Source organism: Remersonia thermophila, chromosome 6 (assembly GCF_042764415.1).
Source record: "Remersonia thermophila strain ATCC 22073 chromosome 6, whole genome shotgun sequence".
Lineage (NCBI taxonomy): Eukaryota > Fungi > Ascomycota > Sordariomycetes > Sordariales > Chaetomiaceae > Remersonia > Remersonia thermophila.
Window position 1 is genome coordinate 2,857,652 of NC_092222.1, and position 20,504 is coordinate 2,878,155.

Below are 20,504 nucleotides of genomic sequence, written 5' to 3' on the forward strand. Positions count from 1 at the left end.
TCTATAACCCTGCTAAGTTTTATATAAAGCGATAGAGGACTAATAGACGGCTTTAGGGTTAGGAGTTTAGTTATAAGCGATCCTGCTTTTAATATTTTAGTAGAAGTATCCGTAGAAGGTATACTCTTTGCTTATACTCTTACCCTCGAATCTTAACCTTCTAGCCGGTTAGAACTTATCTCTAGCCTTTTAGAAAACATTAAGTATTCTGGACTTTTAGGGTTAATATCGTTAAGCTTTTTTACTATACTAGCGTCCCGGTACCCTGTATTGGACTTAAGCAGCTTTACAATATCCCTTGTAATTTAGAGTAGTTATAGGGATATATATTCCTTACTAGGTTTGTAAAAGAGCTTTTTATTAAAGATTACGTTCCGTATAATAATAACCCTTTTAAACTAAGGAACCTAAATCTGATAGATATTAGTTGCTTAGTACCTAACTAGGTAACCGATATAGGCTTTTTCAGTTGTTTTAAACAACTTCTAGTAAATATTCGCTTTTCGTTACTTATCGAATAGGTATACCCGGTATCCGTATATATATAGGTTACTAAAGTAAAGCTTTAGATCTTATATACGATTATCTATAAACTCGGATTAGTATTAACGGAAATATTGCCGAAACTACGAATATAGTTTCTCGTTTAGTAATTTCCAGTCGTTACGTTGTAAAAGCGTAATATTAATTAGCTAAGCGGCTGCTTTCGTAGCTTCTAACTATAAATCGCGAGGTAAGCGGGCTCTAAGAAGTATAGCAAGCCCTCTTTCGATAATCTTACGTCCTACGCGCTTAGATCCTCCGTTAGCCTCCGAGGTATAGGTTAAAGTAAGTTTAAGATCGATCCTTAGGTTTTAAATCTAAACCTTATAATCCGTATACCCTTTAATACCGATAATACTAGTATCGTTATCCTACCGGATCTTACAAACTTTAAAGCTAAACTATATATTAACCTACGATATAGTATCTTTAATCTGTCTAGCTACGGTATACAGCGACTTAGTTATTAGAATTTTTACGATTATTCTCCTACTCTACTCGTCTCTAATTATAAGCAGTTATTTTAAACCGTTAAACCCAGGATTAAACTTAAAAAGGTCCTAAATAATCCTCTAGAAGAGTCTTATAACGCGGTTTTCAAAGGGTCGGCGTAAAATAACTCGTATAGCGTATACCCGTATACAACTCTTATACTCCTTTCTTAGAATACTATCTACTTTATACCGAACTCCTCTAGCTATAAAGACGAGTTTTCGTATTGCTTCGGGCCCTACGTATCCTACGTATAAGTATTATAGGCGCTCCGTATCCTCTCTATTAGGAAGTAGCTCTTTTAATCGGACGGTTAAACGGGTTTTAATAGCGGTAAGAGATATAGTTACAGTATACTTAGGCGGAGGAACCCTCGAGTAAATAAAACGAATATTATATTCGAAGAATACTAAATTATACTTATAGACTAATTATCTTATTACTAGACTACGCTCTATAGGGCTGTAATAAAGGGTTCCGTTCCACCCGTAATACTAGAGGCCTACCCGTTTAAAAGCTACCTTTAATACAATATTAACGTAGAACCTGTTAATAAAGACCGTATCTTTTAGAATTAGGTCCTTAGTATTAGAACCTTTATTACCGTTTAATATATTCCTAAGCCTTTATCGCCTATAGGCTTATACTTAGAAAAAGATCGTGCCCGCCCCTATATAGTTGTCTAGGTTATCGACTTCGTACTAGGATCCAGGCTTAAATTATAATTTATCGTTAACGATATAGACTGCTCTACAGTTATCCAGAAGGATAGAATTATAAAGCGGGTAATAGTTAGTAACAAATATAATATAAATACTAGGGGGAAGCTGAATTCTTACCTATAGGTCGTAGAGGATTACCGTTTTAACGAGAGGCCTTAAAAAGTCTTTATTATTATCGAGTTTTAATTTAATTCCGACCGAACCAGGAAAGGGTTTTTCGCTACTTAGTCCTAGTAATAAACGCGGTACTCCAGAACTAAGGAGTCTTATCCTTTAAGCTTATAATTCGTCTTTAAGATCCGTTTATTAAAGCTTTATAAAGTTGTTAAGGATACGTTAGCGTAAGCCCTAGGATATTACACCGCCTTTCTCGCTTTTACTAGTTATAGCAGCTTTAAAATTAAAGTACTTAATCGGTATCCAATAGTATCGTTTAAAGATTCCGTATAAACAGTTATAGTAAACCCTTAGCGTTCGGTTTACTTTTCTATTTTAATTATTAAACTAATTATAACCTTGGTTACCGCTTTTTCTACTACTATTCCTGCCTTTTCCTCGTCTATAGCTACCCTTTAACCTAGAAGGCTTGCCTTTACCGTTACCGTTATTTTTCTTATTAGACCTTTGTTTTAATAAGTCTTACTGGTTAGATAACTACCTATATCCTTCGAAAGTAGCGTAAATATATAGTAAGATACGTACCCCGGCTCCGTTCTAAAGGAGAAATCGGTATAGCTGGTCTATATATACCTTTACAGTTTCTTTAGGGTTACTTCGGATAACTCTGTTGGCTAGGAATATATATTTAGTATAGGTCTATCCTAGGGCAATACGCTTCTAAATAGTATTTAGGAAAGTTATAATAGCTAGGAGACTAACTATATCGGTAACTCCGTTTACAAATACGTTATAATACTTACAGTAGAAGTCTATAATTTATTCGAAAAGGTTTATAGCTGTTTCGGCTCTATTAAGGACGTTAAAGAAGGCTTTACAAAACGCTTCTATCCTTACCGCTTAAATAGGAATAATTTAGGCTTCTAAAATACGTAGGACGTTGTAACAGATCTATAGCTATTTTATTAACGTAAAAAGGTTAAAAGCGTTTTCGAGTAGATCCTTCCGAACGGTATTAAGGATAAAATAGTATACTGTATTATAAGCCTTCCTTTAGTCGTTTAAGTCGTTTTATAGGGTCTTTAGAAAGTACCGGAGGAGGTTCTGCTCGTATACGTAGTCTACGTCGGACTTAAAGGGTTCTCCTGGTTTTTCCGGTTTAGAGCCCCTTTCCTTCGGATTAGCGTTTTACTAGTCCCGAAGCTCTTATTAATATTAAATCCTAAACTGCTGCTAGATCTTTAAGTAGACGTCTATATAAGACGGCTCTTAATTATTGTTAAAGATCTTTAGAACCGTTTTAACGTTTACTTCTGGTCTATAGATCTGCTATACGCTATAGGTACGAGCTTCGTTTCGGACGTAATCGAACTATCGTCCCTAGTCGCGGAAGGTCTCTAGCCGTACGACGCTGAAAGTATAATCCTTAAGGACTAAGTCTATCTTATCGAGGAAAGTACTTTAATAGTTAGCGACGGGTTTTAAGAGAGAGAGGAGAAAATAAACGAGCTGAGCGCTTTAAAGATTGATTTAAGGGCTTATAATAAGAAGGGGAGGTTCTTTTTCTACGTAGTAGGAAGGCACCGGGCTTATAACTGTAATGGCCCGGACCTGTAAGAGTGTATACGGCGGAAAGGAGTGGTTGGAAGCTGTTGTTTAAAAGAAGAAAATAACTATCTAATATGCCTTTCCTGGAGGCTTCTTATATATACGATGGATGCCTAGAATGGCGGTCTGAGCAGGCAGAATGCCTGCTGGGGTTCAGGACCAGGGTATAAGTCCCTATAGATCCTGTCACACGTGGCTTATGTACACTAGCCGAGCGGAGAGGCGCGCGGCTATGTGCATGTCCAAACGCCTAGATTGTGGTACAGCACGGCTCGCTCTGCCAACAACCGGAGGATGTTTGCTGGCTGGCATCTTATAGGCTTCGATTGGAGCCAGAAATGCGCCGCCACCAAGTCACATATGCTCGCCCTCACCTGCTACTTACTGTAAAATGGGACTGCTTCTTCCTTTGCCAACGAACCAGAGAACAGAACATCCCGACAGTACACCACAAGGCTATTGGAAGCAGGGCTAAGCCGCCACAAACATGGTTGACGCCGAAGCCGATGGACCTTATGAACATCGTTTTCACAGGCATTGGGATGGTTAGGCTGGATGTGTAGCTGGTGATATCCTATTTTACGAATTCGCCCAGGACGAAGCGTACCATGTTGAGCTCGGTACAACATTGACTCTCGGCACCCCGGATCAGACAATCTACACAGTATGTCCAGTTTGATACGGGTTCGACCGGGGTCTAGGTGAACCCTGTGTGTTCCGAGTCGACCAGGCCGGAAGCATACAACGCGCTCTTACGATTCACCAACTCCACAAGCTTGGTCGATCTGGGCACCATGATCTCCATACAATATGCAACGGAGTTTTCGCCATGGATAAGTACATCGTAGATCATGTCTCCTTTGGATGTAGGTCTGAGCTGCAACCAAGTCCACCCCCCCGGACCTCGAAGCGTAGCTGAGCTGACCGGAATTCCCATTCAGGGGTGAAGATCGCTCAACATATCTTGGGCGTTGCCTATATTACCAGCAATTTCCTTTGGTCCAGCATCCTTGGAGTTGGTCTAAGCTCCAATAGCTGGAACAATCGCTATGATTTGCTCATTGATTCGCTGGTCAAGCAGGGCTTTATCACCAGGCGCGCTTTCAACATGGGGTCCGAGTGTCCTGAAAAGCGCCGAGCTAGTTGCCATCAGCAGCAGACTCACCGCCGCGCCGAACATCGAAGGCAGGTGTAGTAAGGAAGACGCTGAGCCCTCGGACGAGGACGAGGACGCGGACACAGACGAGCTGACATCGTTCGAGCCCGCCGAAGCTGAGAGCAGTACCGTGCTAGGCCTCTTTATCACCAGCACCACCCCATACTACACGTTTACTTACAGCGCCGCCGAGGTGGCCATGTAAAAGCGACTGGTGTCCCAGAGACAACCGCCACCATGAAAGACGTTGACGTGCAGTGCCGCGCCCTCATCGTGCCCGTACGGCCCCGGCACGACTGCTGCCCTGACCGTCACCGTGACGCCGCTGGCGCCCGCCGAGCGCACCATGTATGTTGTTCCCGGCTGCACCCCGGGTGCTCCCGGCCCGAGCGACTGCACCCAGTGTAGCCCAAGCGCCAACGCAAGCGCGAGCCAACTGACCACACTCGCATCGGTTACCATTCCTGGCTCCACCACGGCTTCCCCCGTGACCACCCCTTCAGCCACCACCACCAATGGTTTTGTCATGGCCGGTGCTTCACGCGCCGGCGCCGTGCAAGCCGCGGGTGTTCTGGTTATAGGGGCGTTGGTGGCAGCCCTGACCGCTTCGTAATCTCGGCGGACGTGAAGAGATCTGGTGGCGAGGTCATGTCTCTTGTCAATACATTTGGGCTGCTGGCGATGCCATGGCCGTGCCATGCTTCAGTAGTAGGCATAATGTGTTCAAAACTGACCCGAAAGTTGTAATTCGGAATGACTTGAAGATGTTGTGTACCTACTTTTTCCTTGCCCCAACGTGCCTAGAGCGCCGCTGGGTTTGACTGGATGCTTCACCTCTCTAACCTCGGGCAATGCCCTATCAATTAAGACCAGCATTCTTTCCCTTCACTGGCGCTCCATGAAGCTGCAAGAATGAGGTTCCAGCTGTTCCGGCTCCTCCCGTTGGGCTCTCCAGAGCCAACATACTCCTAAACTGGGCGCTCAAGAGATGCGCCGTGCCAAAATCCATTCACGAGAGCGGCAGGGAGCCACGTCGAGACATCGACGTGGCTCCCGCCTAGGAACTGCTCGCCGACAGCAGCTCCAAAGTGAACAAATCGCGCTCGTCGTCCAAGTCGATCTGCGCCCAACAAGAGACTTCCCGAACTTCCCGGCTTGGTGAACAAGAACGAGACGATGGGGTTGGCAATCCCAGTGTGACGGAATGTGAGACGCCCGGGGCCCAGAAGTGGGTGACCATCCAGAACCATGGATGGTAAACGAATGCTGCAGTTCGCATTGGCCCGTGGGGGGACCATCCCGGTCAGCAATCTGGCTGAAGGAGGTCCCGGACAGGCTGATTGCAACGCCATGCAAAGCGAGCACGCCGCCAAGGCTGCGGCGGGAGTCTGCACTGGGTTCGACGCCGCAACCGAAACTCCCGACATGTCTTGCCGATGCATCTAAAAGTTCCGGGAGGTGCATGGTGACGGTTTGCGGCCCGATATGGACTGTGCAACCCTCTCGAGGGTGTCGTCCACGCAAACACTAGGTCTGCGGTCTTGACAAGGACGAGACGTCATGCTTTACTGTAGCAGTACATAGTTACTACTACATACAGCGAAAAGACATGAACGGTTCCATAACAGCGGAGGCAGTGGGGAATCCCCAGAAGGCCGCAACGCAAGATCAACCTCGACGAGGCAAGGCACGCAAGCAGTGGACGTTTCCGGGCGCGGAGCCAAAAAGCTTGGTTTCTTCCTCGGCGTCGCCGGAGCCAAACTCGAGCGGGCTTGGGTGGAGTTCAACTCCCGGTTGAGATTCCCGTCCTGGGCGACGACGGGGGAGCTCTCTGGACCAGCGCTGGCCGTGCCTGGTCTCCGACCCCAAAACAGTTTGGCTTAATGTCTACCCTTGCCTCCCCCGCATTCTCCAACGGCTTCCCAGCGTCTTGGCGCCGCCACGACGCCAGCCAGGTAGAGGCGGGTCAGAAAAAAATATCTGCCGGGAGAAGCAACGCAGTACGTACTTCATACTGAATACAGTCTCATGCGTAAGCTCTTGGAAGGCCTGCGTCACCCTTCACACTTGATGGGATGTTTGTTCCCTGCCTGCCTCTCTCTGCATCTGCGTCCATCCGTCCATCCATCCGAGAGACCAGGCTCGCTTTCCTCTGTATATCCTCCAACGTAAAACCCTGTCCCAAGCCTGGCGACACCCATTCACCCTTGTCCAGTTGTTGATCAACCCTGGGACAGGCATGGAGCATTCGCCACGGTGTGTATCCGCGGAGTTTAAGCCCGCGAGCCAATACGGTGTACAGAGTAGCATTCTACGCACTTACCTACCCGCCGGGATGAGAGCGGGGACTGGGATGCCCCCCCCCCCCCCCTCCCCCATGCGATGCTACCGTCGGTTCAGATCCAGCTTCCACGTGCGGGCTCTGACCTCGAGTAGCACCCCGTAAATATGGTTGCCCTCCCCGCCGTCTTCCACTCCGGCTCCGGTCCTTCTTTTTCTCGCCGTCGTGGTGCTGTCTGGGTTCCCTCTAGTTGGCGACCCTTGTGCCCCCTGACCTCCTTGGACGCAAAAATATCGGCCGCTGCCAACTCCAAAACCATGGCTACGGAAAAGGAACTCGGTGTGTTGAGACCAGATTCTCACCCAAACCAGATGAGCCCGAGAACGCATACCTGCTAACGCTTTCCCTGCTTTAGTCCAACAAGCCGAGCAGACGCCCAAGGACGCGTCTCGCGATGGTGATGCCTCCGACAGCGTGCCCGACTCGGAGCTCGAGTGGACCGAGGAGGAGGAGCGCGTCCTGAGGCGCAAGATCGACTGGAACACGGTGCCGTTGGTCACGCTGCTGTACATGCTCTGCTTCCTGGACCGCATCAACATCGGCAACGCTCGCATCCAGGGGATGGGCGCCGAGCTCGGTCTCTTCGATGGCGTGCGCTTCAACTGGGTGCTGTCCATCTTTTACATCGTCTACCTGACCGTCGAGGTGCCTAGCAACATCCTCCTGAAGCGCTATGGTGGCCGCTATTACCTGCCCGCCCTCGTGTGTGGTTTCGGCCTCATCTCCCTGGCCACCGCCTTCGTGAAGGACTTCGCCGGCCTGATGGTCCTGCGCGCATTCCTCGGTATCTTCGAAGGTGGCGCGTTCCCAGGCCTGGCCTTCTTCCTTAGCTGCTTCTACAAGCGCAACGAACTCCTCTTCCGCATGGGCATCTACGTCTCGGCTGCGTCCATCGCCGGTGCCTTCGGTGGTCTTCTCGCCGCGGGGTTGTCCAAGATCCCCGCCTGGGGCGCTCCGGGAGCCATCATCTACACCTGGCGCAACATCTTCTTCTTCGAAGGCCTCATCACCATCATCGTCGGCGTGCTCGCCCCGATCTGGATGCCCATGTCTCCCAGCGAGGCCAGGTTCTTGACCCCGCGCGAGCGCCGCATCGCTGCCGAGCGCCTTAACCGCGAGCACAAGGCCGACCCCAACGCCGGTGTCACCTGGAAGGACATCCGCGCGGCTGTGCTTTGCATTCACAACTACACCTGCGCCCTGGGCTTCTTCCTCATCAACATCACCGTCCAGGGCCTGTCCGTCTTCCTGCCCACCATCCTCAGGGATCTCGGCTGGACCGACACCAAGGCTCAGCTTTACTCGGTCCCTCCGTACGTCGCTGCCTGTCTTGTGGCCATCGCCGTGGCCTACGCCAGCGACAAGACCCACCAGCGTGGGATCTGGCTGGCTTCCTTTGCGGTGCTCGCCACGGTCGGCTTCGCCATCCTCCGCTGGGTTGAGACGCCCAACGTGCGCTACATGGCCGTTTATTTTGTGACCGTGGGCGCGTTCCCTGGTGGCCCTGGCTTCTTGTCATGGGCCATGAATAGTACGTCGCTTCCCATGCTCCTCCTCCATCTGACATCCGGTTTCGTCTCGCACGGAATCCATGGCTAACATCGTCTCCACAGACTCCGCCGGTCCCTCCGTCCGTGCCGTCACGGCGGGCTACGTCGTCACCCTCGGCACCATCGGCGGTATCGTCGCCACGTGAGTCTCCTATCCCCATACCTAAGCGCCCTCACGTTTGCAACGCTAACCTGCTCTCAGATGGACCTACATTCAAGCCGACGCTCCGAGGTACTTCACCGGCCACACCATCAACTTTGCGGGCCAGCTCACCGTCTTCTTCCTGGCCATCTTCGGCATCTTCTACTGCCAGTACGAGAACAAAGCCCGCGCCGCTGGCAAGCGGGACCATCGCCTCGAGGGCCTGACCCAGGAGGAGCAGGAGGCTTTGGGTAGTCGTCACCCCAGCTATCGGTACTGGACCTAAATCGGGGATGCGAGAATGGGTTTCCTTTTGGGTTCTTTTTCTTCGTTCAACAGGGTTCGTTCTCGTTCAACATCGAGAGGAAGATGGTGTGCCCGGCGGGCCGAGTGGAATGTATGGAACTTGCGCATCTTAGGCAAGTTTGGGACGTCTATGTTGGACAGTCCTGGCCGTCCAGGCGCCTCTGGGAGACCAATGTCAGCATGACCCTCGGTAATTGTGTGATATGACGGGCATTCGGTTGGGTAACTGGCCAAGGCGCATGCAACGGAACTGGGACAATATGTCAAACTTGATACCTCTACGATGATGCGGTTCTTCGTCGGATAATACACATATGTTACTTAACGATAGCTCCAAAGCACCTATGCTCAAGCCTTATTCTATGAGTAACCAGCGCCAATCTAGATGCTCTTCTCCTATCTAGCGTATTCGTTTTCTCATCTTCCGAATCCCATCCCGTCCAGTCCATTTCGAGCATCACCTCTCGGCCGGCAAGACCCGGCTGAAATTCTTGGGCCGTGGGGGCGGTCGCAAAGCCGTTGGGGGCAGCTCCTCGACCGCTTGTGTATCACTCGTCGATGGGCGGAAAGCGGCTGGAGCATCTGGACTTCGAATGCCCAGGCCCTGCTGCTGTTGTTCAGGCGGCTGAATCCGGATCTCTCCTCGCGGTGGCGGCTCGACCACGACGGCCGATTTGTAGGTGTCTTGGACGGACAACTGGAAGCTTTCGGGATCCGCAGCACCACGCCGTGCCTGGCGAGGTTCGTGTCCTTCGGTTCGCTCGTAGCCACCGGTTTTGCGACTCCATATCTTTTGGTACAGCGGTCGAAGGGTCGGGATGGCGAGACAAACGAGGGCAACGGCAACCTCAGCCCCAGCCCAGATGTAATACCTGGAGAATCCCACTAGAAGCTTGTTAGCGCGGACAGCCGAGGCCCTTGAGCGCCAAGAGACCTACTGGTGTAGTCCTCCTTGTTCGATTTCGTAAGGACTATCGTTCGTACGATGCCGCATGCGCCAGCGCTGATGAGGAGTTAGAAGGGTTGTTGGCTGGCAGAGGTACTGGACACTGCGTAAAAAGACTTACATGACCCCAAGGCTCATGCCGCCAGCAACCAAGATCTTCTCGCGAAGAGACACTTGCAGCTTCCAAATGAAAACCCATGGAAAGGCCGCGAAGAAAAAGTCGCAGGCGCTTGACCAGGCTGCGAAGCTGTCAACCCTTGTGCCCCGACAGCAATGGCGATGGAGAGCACAACGTACCGCCCAATCCCGCCGATAGCGGTATCAGATCCAGCTTCCACACCCCCGGTGTCCTGTATACATCCCAGCTGGCTTGAACCGGGTCGGCCTGGTTCCAAATCATGACGACGAGGATGAAGGAGGTGGCCGCCGTGATGAAGACAAGGATCCAGAGCAGGATCTTCTGTTTCTGGTGCGGAACCACGCGCAGCAGGAAGAAACCCATCGACAGCTTGGCAAACGCATTTCCCGTGACGATAATCGAGCTCCCGACGTAGGTCCAAAAGACGGCGTTGGCAACCTCGTCGGCGGTCAGCAGCGAAACTTCCCGGCCCACGCCGTGGTGGATGGCGACTTGGATGCTAGCGGCAAAGGCGAGCAGCCAGACAAAGGTGGAGAGGTACAGATAGTCTTCGAGGACGAAGAAGCGGACGATGCGGATGCGGATGTAGATTCGGAGGGCCACGAGGATCAAAGCCAACCCCGTCATGCCCCAGAGGGCGAGGGACACTTGGGTGCCCCGCTCCATAGCGGCATCACGGACTCGCGAGCTGGCGTGTTGCGGCGGCCGTCTTGGTGGTTGGAAGAAAACATCCAACGATGCGATGCCTCCCGCCCCAAGACGCTAGGGCGGAGTGCGGTTTTGTCCCCCACGGCAGGTCTGCAGCTCGTGCAGCAACCCTTCTGTGCGTGTTACGCCAATCTTTGTGGTTCGGAGCCTGGATATCATTTCCGGAAGCAGGGGCTGGGACGGCTCGCATGAGACGGTCTGGGTCGCTAAAGGATGAAGGACGTGGCCCGCAGTGTGCAAACCAGGGGTGTTGGGTGGTACCGCCCGAGAAAACCTGTCAATAGAGAACGGCTCAGCTGCAGCTTGCATCCCACCAGGGGTACAGCCCGCATGAACCACGCTGGGCGGTTGTTTTTAGGCCCCCCTGTGACGTCCTCCGTCTAGAAAAGTCTGGCTTTTCAGAGGGCGTTCCCGAGCACGCGACCTGATTAAGGTTAGATGATTAATAACTAACCCAATCCTGACAAGCAGCACAGGTTTTGTCTGACAGATATGGCGGAGCTTGATCGCCTGTGTCTTGGCAGATGCGAAACAAAGATCGACCATAGGCTTCTGTGCGAACAGATGATGGAGGCGTAGAGCTGACGAAAAAGCTTATCGCTAGCTGTGACAGCAAAAACGGATCCGCTGATGCTGCCATCAGCTAGTGCACCATATATACCTGCTACTGCAACACTAGCCTTCACCATGTGAGAGACCCTGCTTTCCGTTGTCTTCCGTGCAGATCCTTCGTCAGGGCAGGGCCCCAAAATTTGACAGCCATGCTGAATCCCAGCAGAGTCGTTGATGATTACACCGGTAGCGTCGTCATCCTGAAAGGTCTACGCATATCTACGCCTCGATAATAACAGCAATAACTAGTCCCCACATCAGTTGCACCATATTACGCTTTCTCTTGGCGTCTGTGTAAATGCCTTCGGTAGATCCCGCTGCCTTAATTAAACTGAACGTTTGAAGTGAATGCAGTACTACTACGCTAAAGATCAACGTCTCAGCGCAAACCTACCCGTTGGGTTGCAGCTGTGTTGCTGCCTTTGAAACAAGCTCGACTGTAGGACTCTCTGGTAGAACACTGCGTCCGGCATCGGTACGCCGTTCCCTTTCTACTACAGTTAACTAGAAGAAGGCTTTGATCGAGAGTTCAGAACATTTCTTCTGAGCCTCGACAATAGCAGACATGGCGGAGGGCTATGAGAGGAAGATCAGTTTCCTTCTCGAAAGGATCTACGAATCCTCAGCAATCAGATCATGACGGCGCTCAGATAAGAGAAAGCAGTGCTGAACCTCAACTAGACGCTAGTTGATATTATCTTGGCTGCCCGCTAATCAGCACAAGAGACTCCAAGGACATCGTTACGAGGATATACCTGTCGATTGCCGAGGGCAATATCTATGTCGCTTCGGCCCCTGCAGCTACAATGGTCTATATCTATAAATAACAAAAGACTCGCCTTGGACCTAGACGCTAGCGGCAATACTGACGCTGATAGGGCTGAGTATAAACCTGATATTGGAAGTACAAACAATTCAAGCTAGTGACTTCATACGAGAACATGCTAAGACAGGACTAAGCTGCCACTATCACGTAACCTTGTATCAGCTAGCTGTCGTTAGGGGAGTGCTACTAAGTATAAAGAGACTACTTAGACAACCAAGCACCCACCGCCTAGTCTCAGGATACACTGCTGAACATAAACAGGCCTAAAAGAAGCGTCCATCGATGCTTCTTAGACTGCATCAAGGTTACTGGCAAACTAAATTCGGGCTTTGGAGACGGTATTGTAAAGAGATGCCAGCGCCCTTGTACCGTAGGTTCATTAGAGCCCTGGCAAAGAGGAAAGCTACGGCTTATCCTTCAGGGGGCACGCCAGCCTAGTTGAAATTAATACTACCGAACTTATCAAGCTATTGCTACAAGCCCATTCATTATCTTTAGCGTTGATCAGCCGACTATTATTACAGGATAACTGTATCAGTTCTTCTAAACACGGCATCTGATAGACAGCCAGGTTTGGGCTCTTATTACGCAGCGCTCGGCCATAATCCGTCGACCGTCTCTTCCGGTTCAGAAGTCGACAGGACAACGTCGAGTAGACTATCCTGCACGTTCTGGATACTCTTCTATGCCGGCAAGAAAGGCAGTATGGATCGCAAATTCTGCGAACAACTTCATCTTGAAGTCCAGAAGCCAGCATAACGCTCGTACTCTCCTGGGTGCTTAACCCGCCCGCGTCGGTAGAATGAACTAATATCACGAGGCAGTCAGCTTTGGGACCAGGGGACGTACCTCCATCACCCCTTTTGCCATGCCAGCAGATGCGCTGGCGAACCCCTTGGCACCTCTAAACTCCTGGCGGATTCTCGGCGACGGTACTGGTGCTCAACTGCTCGGCGACGGTACTGGTGCTCAACTGCTCGGCGACGGTGCTGGTGCTCAATGCTCGGCGCCGGCCCAACGCAACACCAGCAACCGGGCCGGAGCCCTCATCGCAGCCGGCGCCACTGGGCGACAGCTTCGGGGCTTAACCCTGATCCGAACCAGCGTTACGCGACGACAGACCGCGAAGGGAACCGGGCTGCCCACCACTTGGCCGAGATATCTTTGTCGGATCCCACTCTGTTTTCTTCTTCCTCTTTCTTTCTCAACCCCCGACAAAGCATTTCGCTCGCCCAAGCACACCATAAACACCACCACCGCCGCCGCCACCATGGCGAGCACCTTCCATCCTCGCCCCCAGCAGCTGACGCACTTGCGGCTGCGGGCCCCCGTCGAAGTTTGGCAGCGCTTCGACGGCTTCAACACCGTGAGCTCACACGCCTGCTGCGATCGACGTCGAAGATGGAGAATATGCTGACGCCGTTCCTTGCGCAGATTGAATGGGCTGCCATAATGCCGGATGTGGGCGCGCGGATCGCGCTCCTTCGCCAGGCCGGGCTTGCGCCCCGCGACCTCCCGGCCTGGCCCTTCTTTGTCTTCGGCCCTGTGGCGCTGATCCGCGAGATCAGCAACCTTGGCGACAACGCCCTCAGTGGTGAGCATCTTGAGCGCCGGTCCCCACAACAATCCGCTCTGCTGCTGGCACGGACCGAACTGACGAGACGATGGTGTTTTGTAGGAGAGGTTAAAGCTTTGAGGCATGTCGAGCAGGATCCCACCAGGGCCTCGGAAGCTGCCGCGCTCCGCATCTTCCTCTCTCGATGCTTGAAGCAAGCCCCTTGGCTGCTTCACAAGGCCGAAGACATGGCAGAGCAGGGTGACGCGGTGGACTCCTGGGTCCTCGATGGGGCGATCGCGGCGGCGGCCAGCATGGAGTTCAGCACCGCAGGCTTCGACACGGCCGACGAGGTCGAGGCCTACACCAAGAATCCCGCCAATGCGGAGGTGGTAAGCATGGCAGCACTGATCGTCCACCTCCACAAGATCCGCCAATGCAGCAGCCCAGGCACGACGGCCTTCTTCGACGACGTCCAGCACATGGCCCTGGATAGAGCGTGGCCAGCCACACCTGAGCTCAGGTACGGCGAGTTGCTGGAGCGCCTCCACGGTTACGGTGCTGCCGTCCCAACGGCGCACCCGGCGCTGAATATCCCGGCGGTCCTCACAGCTCTCAATTTCTATTACTTTGAGCGCATGAAACTGGTCCCGGGAAATTCCGATGACGTCGCGAAATGGACGGGCGACAACGCCGAGCTCGTGAGACGGCGCAACGGGGTTCTTCGCATGCTCATCGAAACCGGACGCGAGGCCCTCGTAACGGAGCTCGTTCGTTCCAGGTTCAACATCGACCGCTGGTACCCGGACAGCTTCCCCAAACCGATCGGCACTGCTCTGATCTTGGACTCGGCACCCTTGGCGCGCCCGATTGATATGGTCATGGCGCCGGAGAAGTTCCCCGTGATATCTCAACCCTCCACTTCGTACGATGGTCTGTTTGTCGCGCAGGGCACCAATCCCGCCTCTCCGTCGCGTCCTTTGCCTCTCTTGCAACAGCAACCGGATTCCGGACTGCCAGCTACAAGCGAAGCCAGGCCCAAGGGCAAGAATGCCAAACGAAACAAGAGCAAGAAAGCCGCGAAGAAAAACAAGAAACAGCGGGAGACTGCGCCGCCCAACCGACATGAAGAGCAGCAGGAGGTTCCACTAACGTCCGTCGTCCACTCCCCAGGCATCGAGGCTCTCATCGATGCGTACGCGGCCACCGAAGAAGGTACCCCGGAAGAATCGACCGAGCTGGTCGTCTTAATGAAGCCGGCCAAGGGAGAAAGCCCTTCCGATGTCCTGCGTCTGTCTGTGCTGGCCGCCCAAGCGATTGCGAGGATGCACGGTGAACAGAGCGTCGAAGAAAGTCCGCCAGCTGCCACCGAGACCCCGGTCGAGTCAAAGAGCGCCGAGAGGCCCAGGGGTACCAATCCCAGACGCGAAGAGACTGAGCTCAAAGCCGATATCTCCGCCACTCTCGCGGCGTCTATTGGGACTTCTTCTTCCCCGGACAGCGAAGCCGGCCAAGAGTCTGCAGCTATCGACGCCAGCCCATCTCTCCATGCGAACAAGAGCTGGACCCCATTGCAAGACCCGGCCGTGATTGGAGTCGCCCACGTCAGGGATTCCAAGCCTGGGATCAAGCCAGCAGAGCCAGGGCCAAAGATCGACACGGCTGAGGAGCAGGCCCAAAAGGCAGCCAAGGAAGCCGAAAAGGAGCGTCGAAAAGCCAAGGAACAGCGGCGCAAGGAGCGACGTCGCCTTGAGAAGGAAGCCAAGGCGCAGAGGCAGCGCGAGGAAGAAGAAGCCCGGGCACGGGCTCGCGAGGAGAAGCGGCGCAAAGAAGACGAGCGCAAGCAGCGCGAGCGCGAGATCCGGGAACAGAAGGAGCGCGAGGCACAGGAACGGCGGCGCCGGCAGCATGAAGAGGAGGAAAAGAACCGGCTCGAGCAAGAAAGGAAGCAAGAGCAGGCAGCCCTAGAGGCGCAGGAGCAGGAACTGGCAGCAAACCGTGTCGCGACGGAGAAAGCTCGGCGTGAGGAGGAAGCTCGTCATGCAGAAGCTTCCCGGCTTGCCAAGGAGGCGGAAGCCCGACGTGCTGAAGAGGCCCGCATCACCCAAGAGAAGGCTCGACAGCAAGAGGCCTGTGAAGGGGCAGCGCGTCGTGAGAAGGAAGCTCGTCTCGCCCAGGAAACACAAGCTCGCCGAGCCGAGGAAGCCCGCATCGCGACAGAGAAGGCAAAACGCCTCGAACAGGCTCGTCGCCAAGAAGAGGCTCTTCGTGCTGAGCAGGCTCGCCTCGTTGGAGAAGAAGAAGCTCGGCGCATTGAACAGGTCCGCAGGCAGGAACCTCGCCAAGAAGAAGCGCGCGTGTCCAAGAAACCAGATGCTCGACAAAGACTCGTTGAAGTCGGCGCAATTCATGACGACAAAGGGGCTGTCGACCCACGGGACTAGGAACACCGGGATGGCAAGGCTACCCTTGAGTATCTTCAGCAGGAGAAGCGCCGCTTGATCTCTTGCCGCGAACATATCCGACGTGAGGAGGAGGCCATTCTCGATGCATCAAATGAGACTCTGGACGCAGAAGAAGAGCGCGAGCTGGCCCGCCGAACGGAGGAGCTGCGTCTGGCGAAGGAGGCCGAAGCCCAGGACTGGGAGGCGCTTAAACAGGCAATGTGGCGTGAGAGAGATCGCCGGAAGGAGCTTGAAAAGGACAAGAAAGATCGCGTCGCCGGCGACAAGGAACCCGACGGAAAAGAGGCCAGCCAGCCGGACGAGAAACAGGATTCTGACAAACCAGCCCGCCCTGCCCACGAGGAGGAAACCGGTCGTCTGGAAGAGCAAGCACATGCGGAAGATGCTCATCGCATCGAAGACGCTCGTGCTGAGGCTCGTCGGGTTCATGATGCGCTCAGAGAGGAAGCAGATCGTTGCGATGAGGAGACCGTTTCGTTCGGACGGGTCCAAGCAGTGTGCCGGCGTCTTGGTCAAATCACTGCCGAGGCGAGACGGGTCCTCCGTGCCACGGAAGAGGCGTCTGAGGAAATGGATAAAGAGCTCGAGCGCCATCAGCGGTTGCGCGAACGCGCCCGTGAAGCCCGTGCCGAACTTTACGCCCGGCTCGCCGGGGCGGAGAGGATTCTTTCTGCCACGAGGTCTGCACTGGCCCCCGCAGAACCGCCAGTTGCTTCCCAAGGATCCAGAGAGGACAGGTATGCGCGGGCCCGGGCAGCCACAATGGCGCTGCACGCGGCGCAGTCGGGTGCGGCCAGCGGCCCTAAGAGCCACCTCATCCCCCCGCCCGGGCTACAGAGCGAGCCTCAGCCGCAACCGGCACAGCCTATCCCACAGCCCGTCACGCCCCGGCCTTCTCGGCGTCACAACGTCCCGCGCCAGCATGACCGACACCAAGTTGGACCGCTTCAGCCGGATCCTCCCGTTCCACGTGGAAGGGCGCAGCACCAGTCAGCAAGAAATCGGGCTTTCCGCAGCTGCTACGAGGCGCATAACCCTATCGACCCGTCTGCATACCGACGGGCTGTCCAGGCGATCCAGAATCAGGAGGCGGCGATGGTGGCCGCTCAGATGCAGGCCGACTCAGCGTACCCAGCGTGGATGGACGGATTCTGGACGGATGCTGCGCATTACTGGAATTATCAGCAGCCGTTCGTAACGTCGTACCCGCCACCTCAGGACCCTTTCGCCTGGCAGGGCTACGGCCATCAGGCCTCTCCGTTCTGGGCTGGCAATTGGCAGCACCCGAGCGACTACCTCTGGCCGAGCCAACAAGGCTTGCTATGGTGGAACCACGCCGGCCAGTACGACCAGAGCGGTTTTGGACCCGCCGAGCTGGGTGCTCATGCGCACTTCCACGAGGGTGGCCATGATCGTGAGGAGCTGATGGGAGCGGAGGAAGACCAGCCCTTGGGTGAGCAGGAGGTCACCGAGGAGGCGGGGATCCCGCCAGAGCTGCTGGACACCCCACCGCGCGGCCATGCAGCCCGGTCGCGGGCTCTCTCGGTCGACAGGTCCGGGCTGCGAGACGAGAAACCGTGCAAACGTGGACGCCAGATCTCCGTCGGCGGACAACCTAGTTGATGGGCTTTAGAGATGTCTTCATCGGGGCGTTCTGTCGTCCTTGTTGGCATCGAGATGGAAAGGAAATCGGGGACTTGGTCAAGATCTTTCGGAGCAGCGGTTCATTGAGGGAGGTCGGTAGGTTGGTGGTGGTTTTCAGCGAGAGGAACCGACGAGGAGATACAGACAGTGTTCGTTGGAGGGACCGGGCGACAGGAAACTGAGAGCGGGTGAAGACAACAAGGACCATGGATGCAGCAAGGATGAGATGGAGGCATAGCAATGCTGCGTATGTAAGGTAATTAGGTGAACCATGGTTCGTGATACATGCTGCGACCGCTTGTGATAGTGCCGGTGATGGTGCCGGTGGTGGCGCCGGTGGTGGCGCCGGTGATGGTGTTGGTGAAATCAAGGTTGAATGATGATCTCGTGATTGCCAAGCGGCCACAGAGGTCCAGACCCCGAAAGCCCCGCCTGCAGACCGGCATGCCTCCTCTGCACCTTCCAACCGCTCAACCGCCCAACCGCTGAGCGGGGCGCTGTGGCCGAATCCGGGAAAGCACATCGGAGGCTTGAGCGTGCGAGATGCTGCGGCGCTCCGTCCACAGTTTCCCCGTCAACCAACACACGTCGTTGATTCGCTCCTGGGCTACGTGGCCCGCCTCGTCTCCGTTTCTGTCCCGCCTTGCCCTGCGCACGTCGCCACCGAACCGGGGGCCAGTGGCCCTTCACCCCCTTACCCTCCCGTCACCAAGGCCTCCGTTTCCCGAAGGGAAATGGCGCAGAGAAAAGCAACCTACGATGGACACGAGAACCGGGCCCTGCTGCCAGGCACAGCAGATACACTCGGACAGAGTACCTTCCATGCCATTCTCGCAGATCGGATTCAGCCGACGGAGGTGGGTGGTCTACCTAAGAAAGTAAGTTCATACCTGGGGTACCCTACCTGGGTACTGAGGTACGGGATGGGACTCACACTCATCACTTAAAAGTAATAGCCTCCACATCACCCCGCATCGCTGCTGCAGGATGCCCCTGTGCCCTGGATGTTATACGTACATATGTAAGATGCTTATGTATGTGCGAAGTACGTTCCGCAGAGAGGGGCAAGTCCATGCAAGGCCAATCAATGCGTTGCGATGCAAGCCTGGGCTCAAGTTCTTGTTGTCGTGTGCTCCATGTCGGTTTCTTGCCTACCTACCTATTCCATGCCATATGCCCTCATGACACTGGACTGGACGGATGGATCGAACGCGGGAACCAAAGGGGGGAAGCACTTCGCCCCAGTGCCAAGCGGCCTTCACGTCCATCTTCCAATCGGGAATGGCATGTCCGCCAACCCTCGCGGCACCTGATGGGAACTGCCATCTCATCCTGCACCTCTCAGCAAAAGACAGCCCCTCGCCGGCCTTCACTTCAGGGTGTTGGTTAGGCGGTTGGTCCCTGAGACGGATCGTGGCCTGACTGGGGCGCACTGCTGGCCAGAACGTTGCTCAATGGCAACAGCAAACCGTTTAAATGCTGGTGGAGTAGCTACCCAGCCCGTCCGGAAGCTGTTCCCGACCTGTGACCCCCCACCACTAATTGTCTCGGCGCCCCGTATCGTTGAGAGGCCAGTCGAGCTCCGGACGCTAGCGAAACCACACAGCAGCTCGGCCGGCTGGTCCTGGGTGGAGAGGGTGGGGTTTCTCCGTACACTACGGAGTCGACCGCCGTCCATTCAGAGAACTCACTTTCTTTTCTCTTCAGGTTGTACCGCCCTCCAAAAACACCATCCATATCCTTCCTATCCCGCACCACACCACACCTCACGAGCACTCCTCCTCCACCACCACCACTACCACCACTTCCTCCTCCCCTTTGGGGCGCACCGGATCTTCTAGTCTACCCATTTTAACTCGATTTGCGTCCCAACGTCACCAAGACTATCTTAATCGTATTTAGTTTATTTTACTTTTTCCCCGTCGGCGCCCTCAACAGCAAACCACGCACCACCAGCTAGGGTCTCTCGCTCCCTCGCTCCGTTGCTCCCTCGCGCGCCACCCTCCCGACCCCGACCCATCTGATTTCCACCAGCTCCCTGGATTCGATCCGCTAAAGGCGGCCGCCATTGCGGGGCCGCACGGAGACCCAGCCCGTCGGCATGTGCCGGCTCGTTGTCTTCAAGGGCACTTGCCCACACTGCTGCGAAAAGTTCACTTGGGAGGAGCTCGGGCAAAAGCTTGCCTGTCTGGAGGCCAAGAACAACGGCGCCTTTGGCTACTGCAAGGACGGCGCCGTCATCGACGAGAAGGAACACGACCAAGAATGCGACGCGTGCGCGGCAGAGCTCGAGGCCGACGAGGGCTACGGTGGCGGTATGGACGAGGCCCTTGAGGCCCTTAAGGCAGCCAGCGCGGCACAAAAGAAGAACGCCGCTGACCAAGATGAAGGCGGCGGCAAACACAAGAACAAGAAGCTACGCATATCGTGAGCTCCTGTGCCCGGCCGACCCGGTTCGGACGGCGTCCCGCACCAACGTGCCGGCGCTGACCACGCTTACACGCGTGTGCTCATGGGCGCGCCCCCTGAACGACACACGCACACACACATATATATGCACTATGCATGCATATATATACACTTATACCGCCTCCTGCGACATTGAGTCGTCAAGGCAGCACGCGGCTGCCGG

At 54.3% G+C, this 20,504-nt stretch overlaps 4 protein-coding genes across 4 annotated transcripts; 2 read left to right on the top strand and 2 right to left on the bottom strand.

Moving 5' to 3' along the window:
• Positions 1-7,236: 7,236 nt before the first annotated feature.
• On the top strand, positions 7,237-8,957 carry VTJ83DRAFT_6955 (uncharacterized protein; the record flags this gene model as incomplete). The annotated part of the gene is made up of 4 exons (XM_071013723.1): positions 7,237-7,258; positions 7,335-8,510; positions 8,593-8,671; positions 8,732-8,957. The coding sequence occupies 4 exons, from the start codon at positions 7,237-7,239 to the stop codon at positions 8,955-8,957; spliced, it is 1,503 nt and encodes a 500-aa protein (XP_070864582.1).
• Positions 8,958-9,434: 477 nt separating this feature from the next.
• Positions 9,435-10,728, bottom strand: VTJ83DRAFT_6956 (uncharacterized protein; the record flags this gene model as incomplete). The annotated part of the gene is made up of 4 exons (XM_071013724.1): positions 9,435-9,862; positions 9,916-9,980; positions 10,045-10,162; positions 10,221-10,728. 4 exons carry the CDS (start codon positions 10,726-10,728, stop codon positions 9,435-9,437), a joined length of 1,119 nt encoding a protein of 372 aa, XP_070864583.1.
• Positions 10,729-13,204: 2,476 nt separating this feature from the next.
• VTJ83DRAFT_6957 (uncharacterized protein) lies at positions 13,205-14,890 on the bottom strand (the record flags this gene model as incomplete). The annotated part of the gene is made up of 1 exon (XM_071013725.1): positions 13,205-14,890. The coding sequence occupies one exon, from the start codon at positions 14,888-14,890 to the stop codon at positions 13,205-13,207; it is 1,686 nt and encodes a 561-aa protein (XP_070864584.1).
• Positions 14,891-19,973: 5,083 nt separating this feature from the next.
• Positions 19,974-20,303, top strand: VTJ83DRAFT_6958 (uncharacterized protein; the record flags this gene model as incomplete). The annotated part of the gene is made up of 1 exon (XM_071013726.1): positions 19,974-20,303. One exon carries the CDS (start codon positions 19,974-19,976, stop codon positions 20,301-20,303), a length of 330 nt encoding a protein of 109 aa, XP_070864585.1.
• Positions 20,304-20,504: the final 201 nt, after the last annotated feature.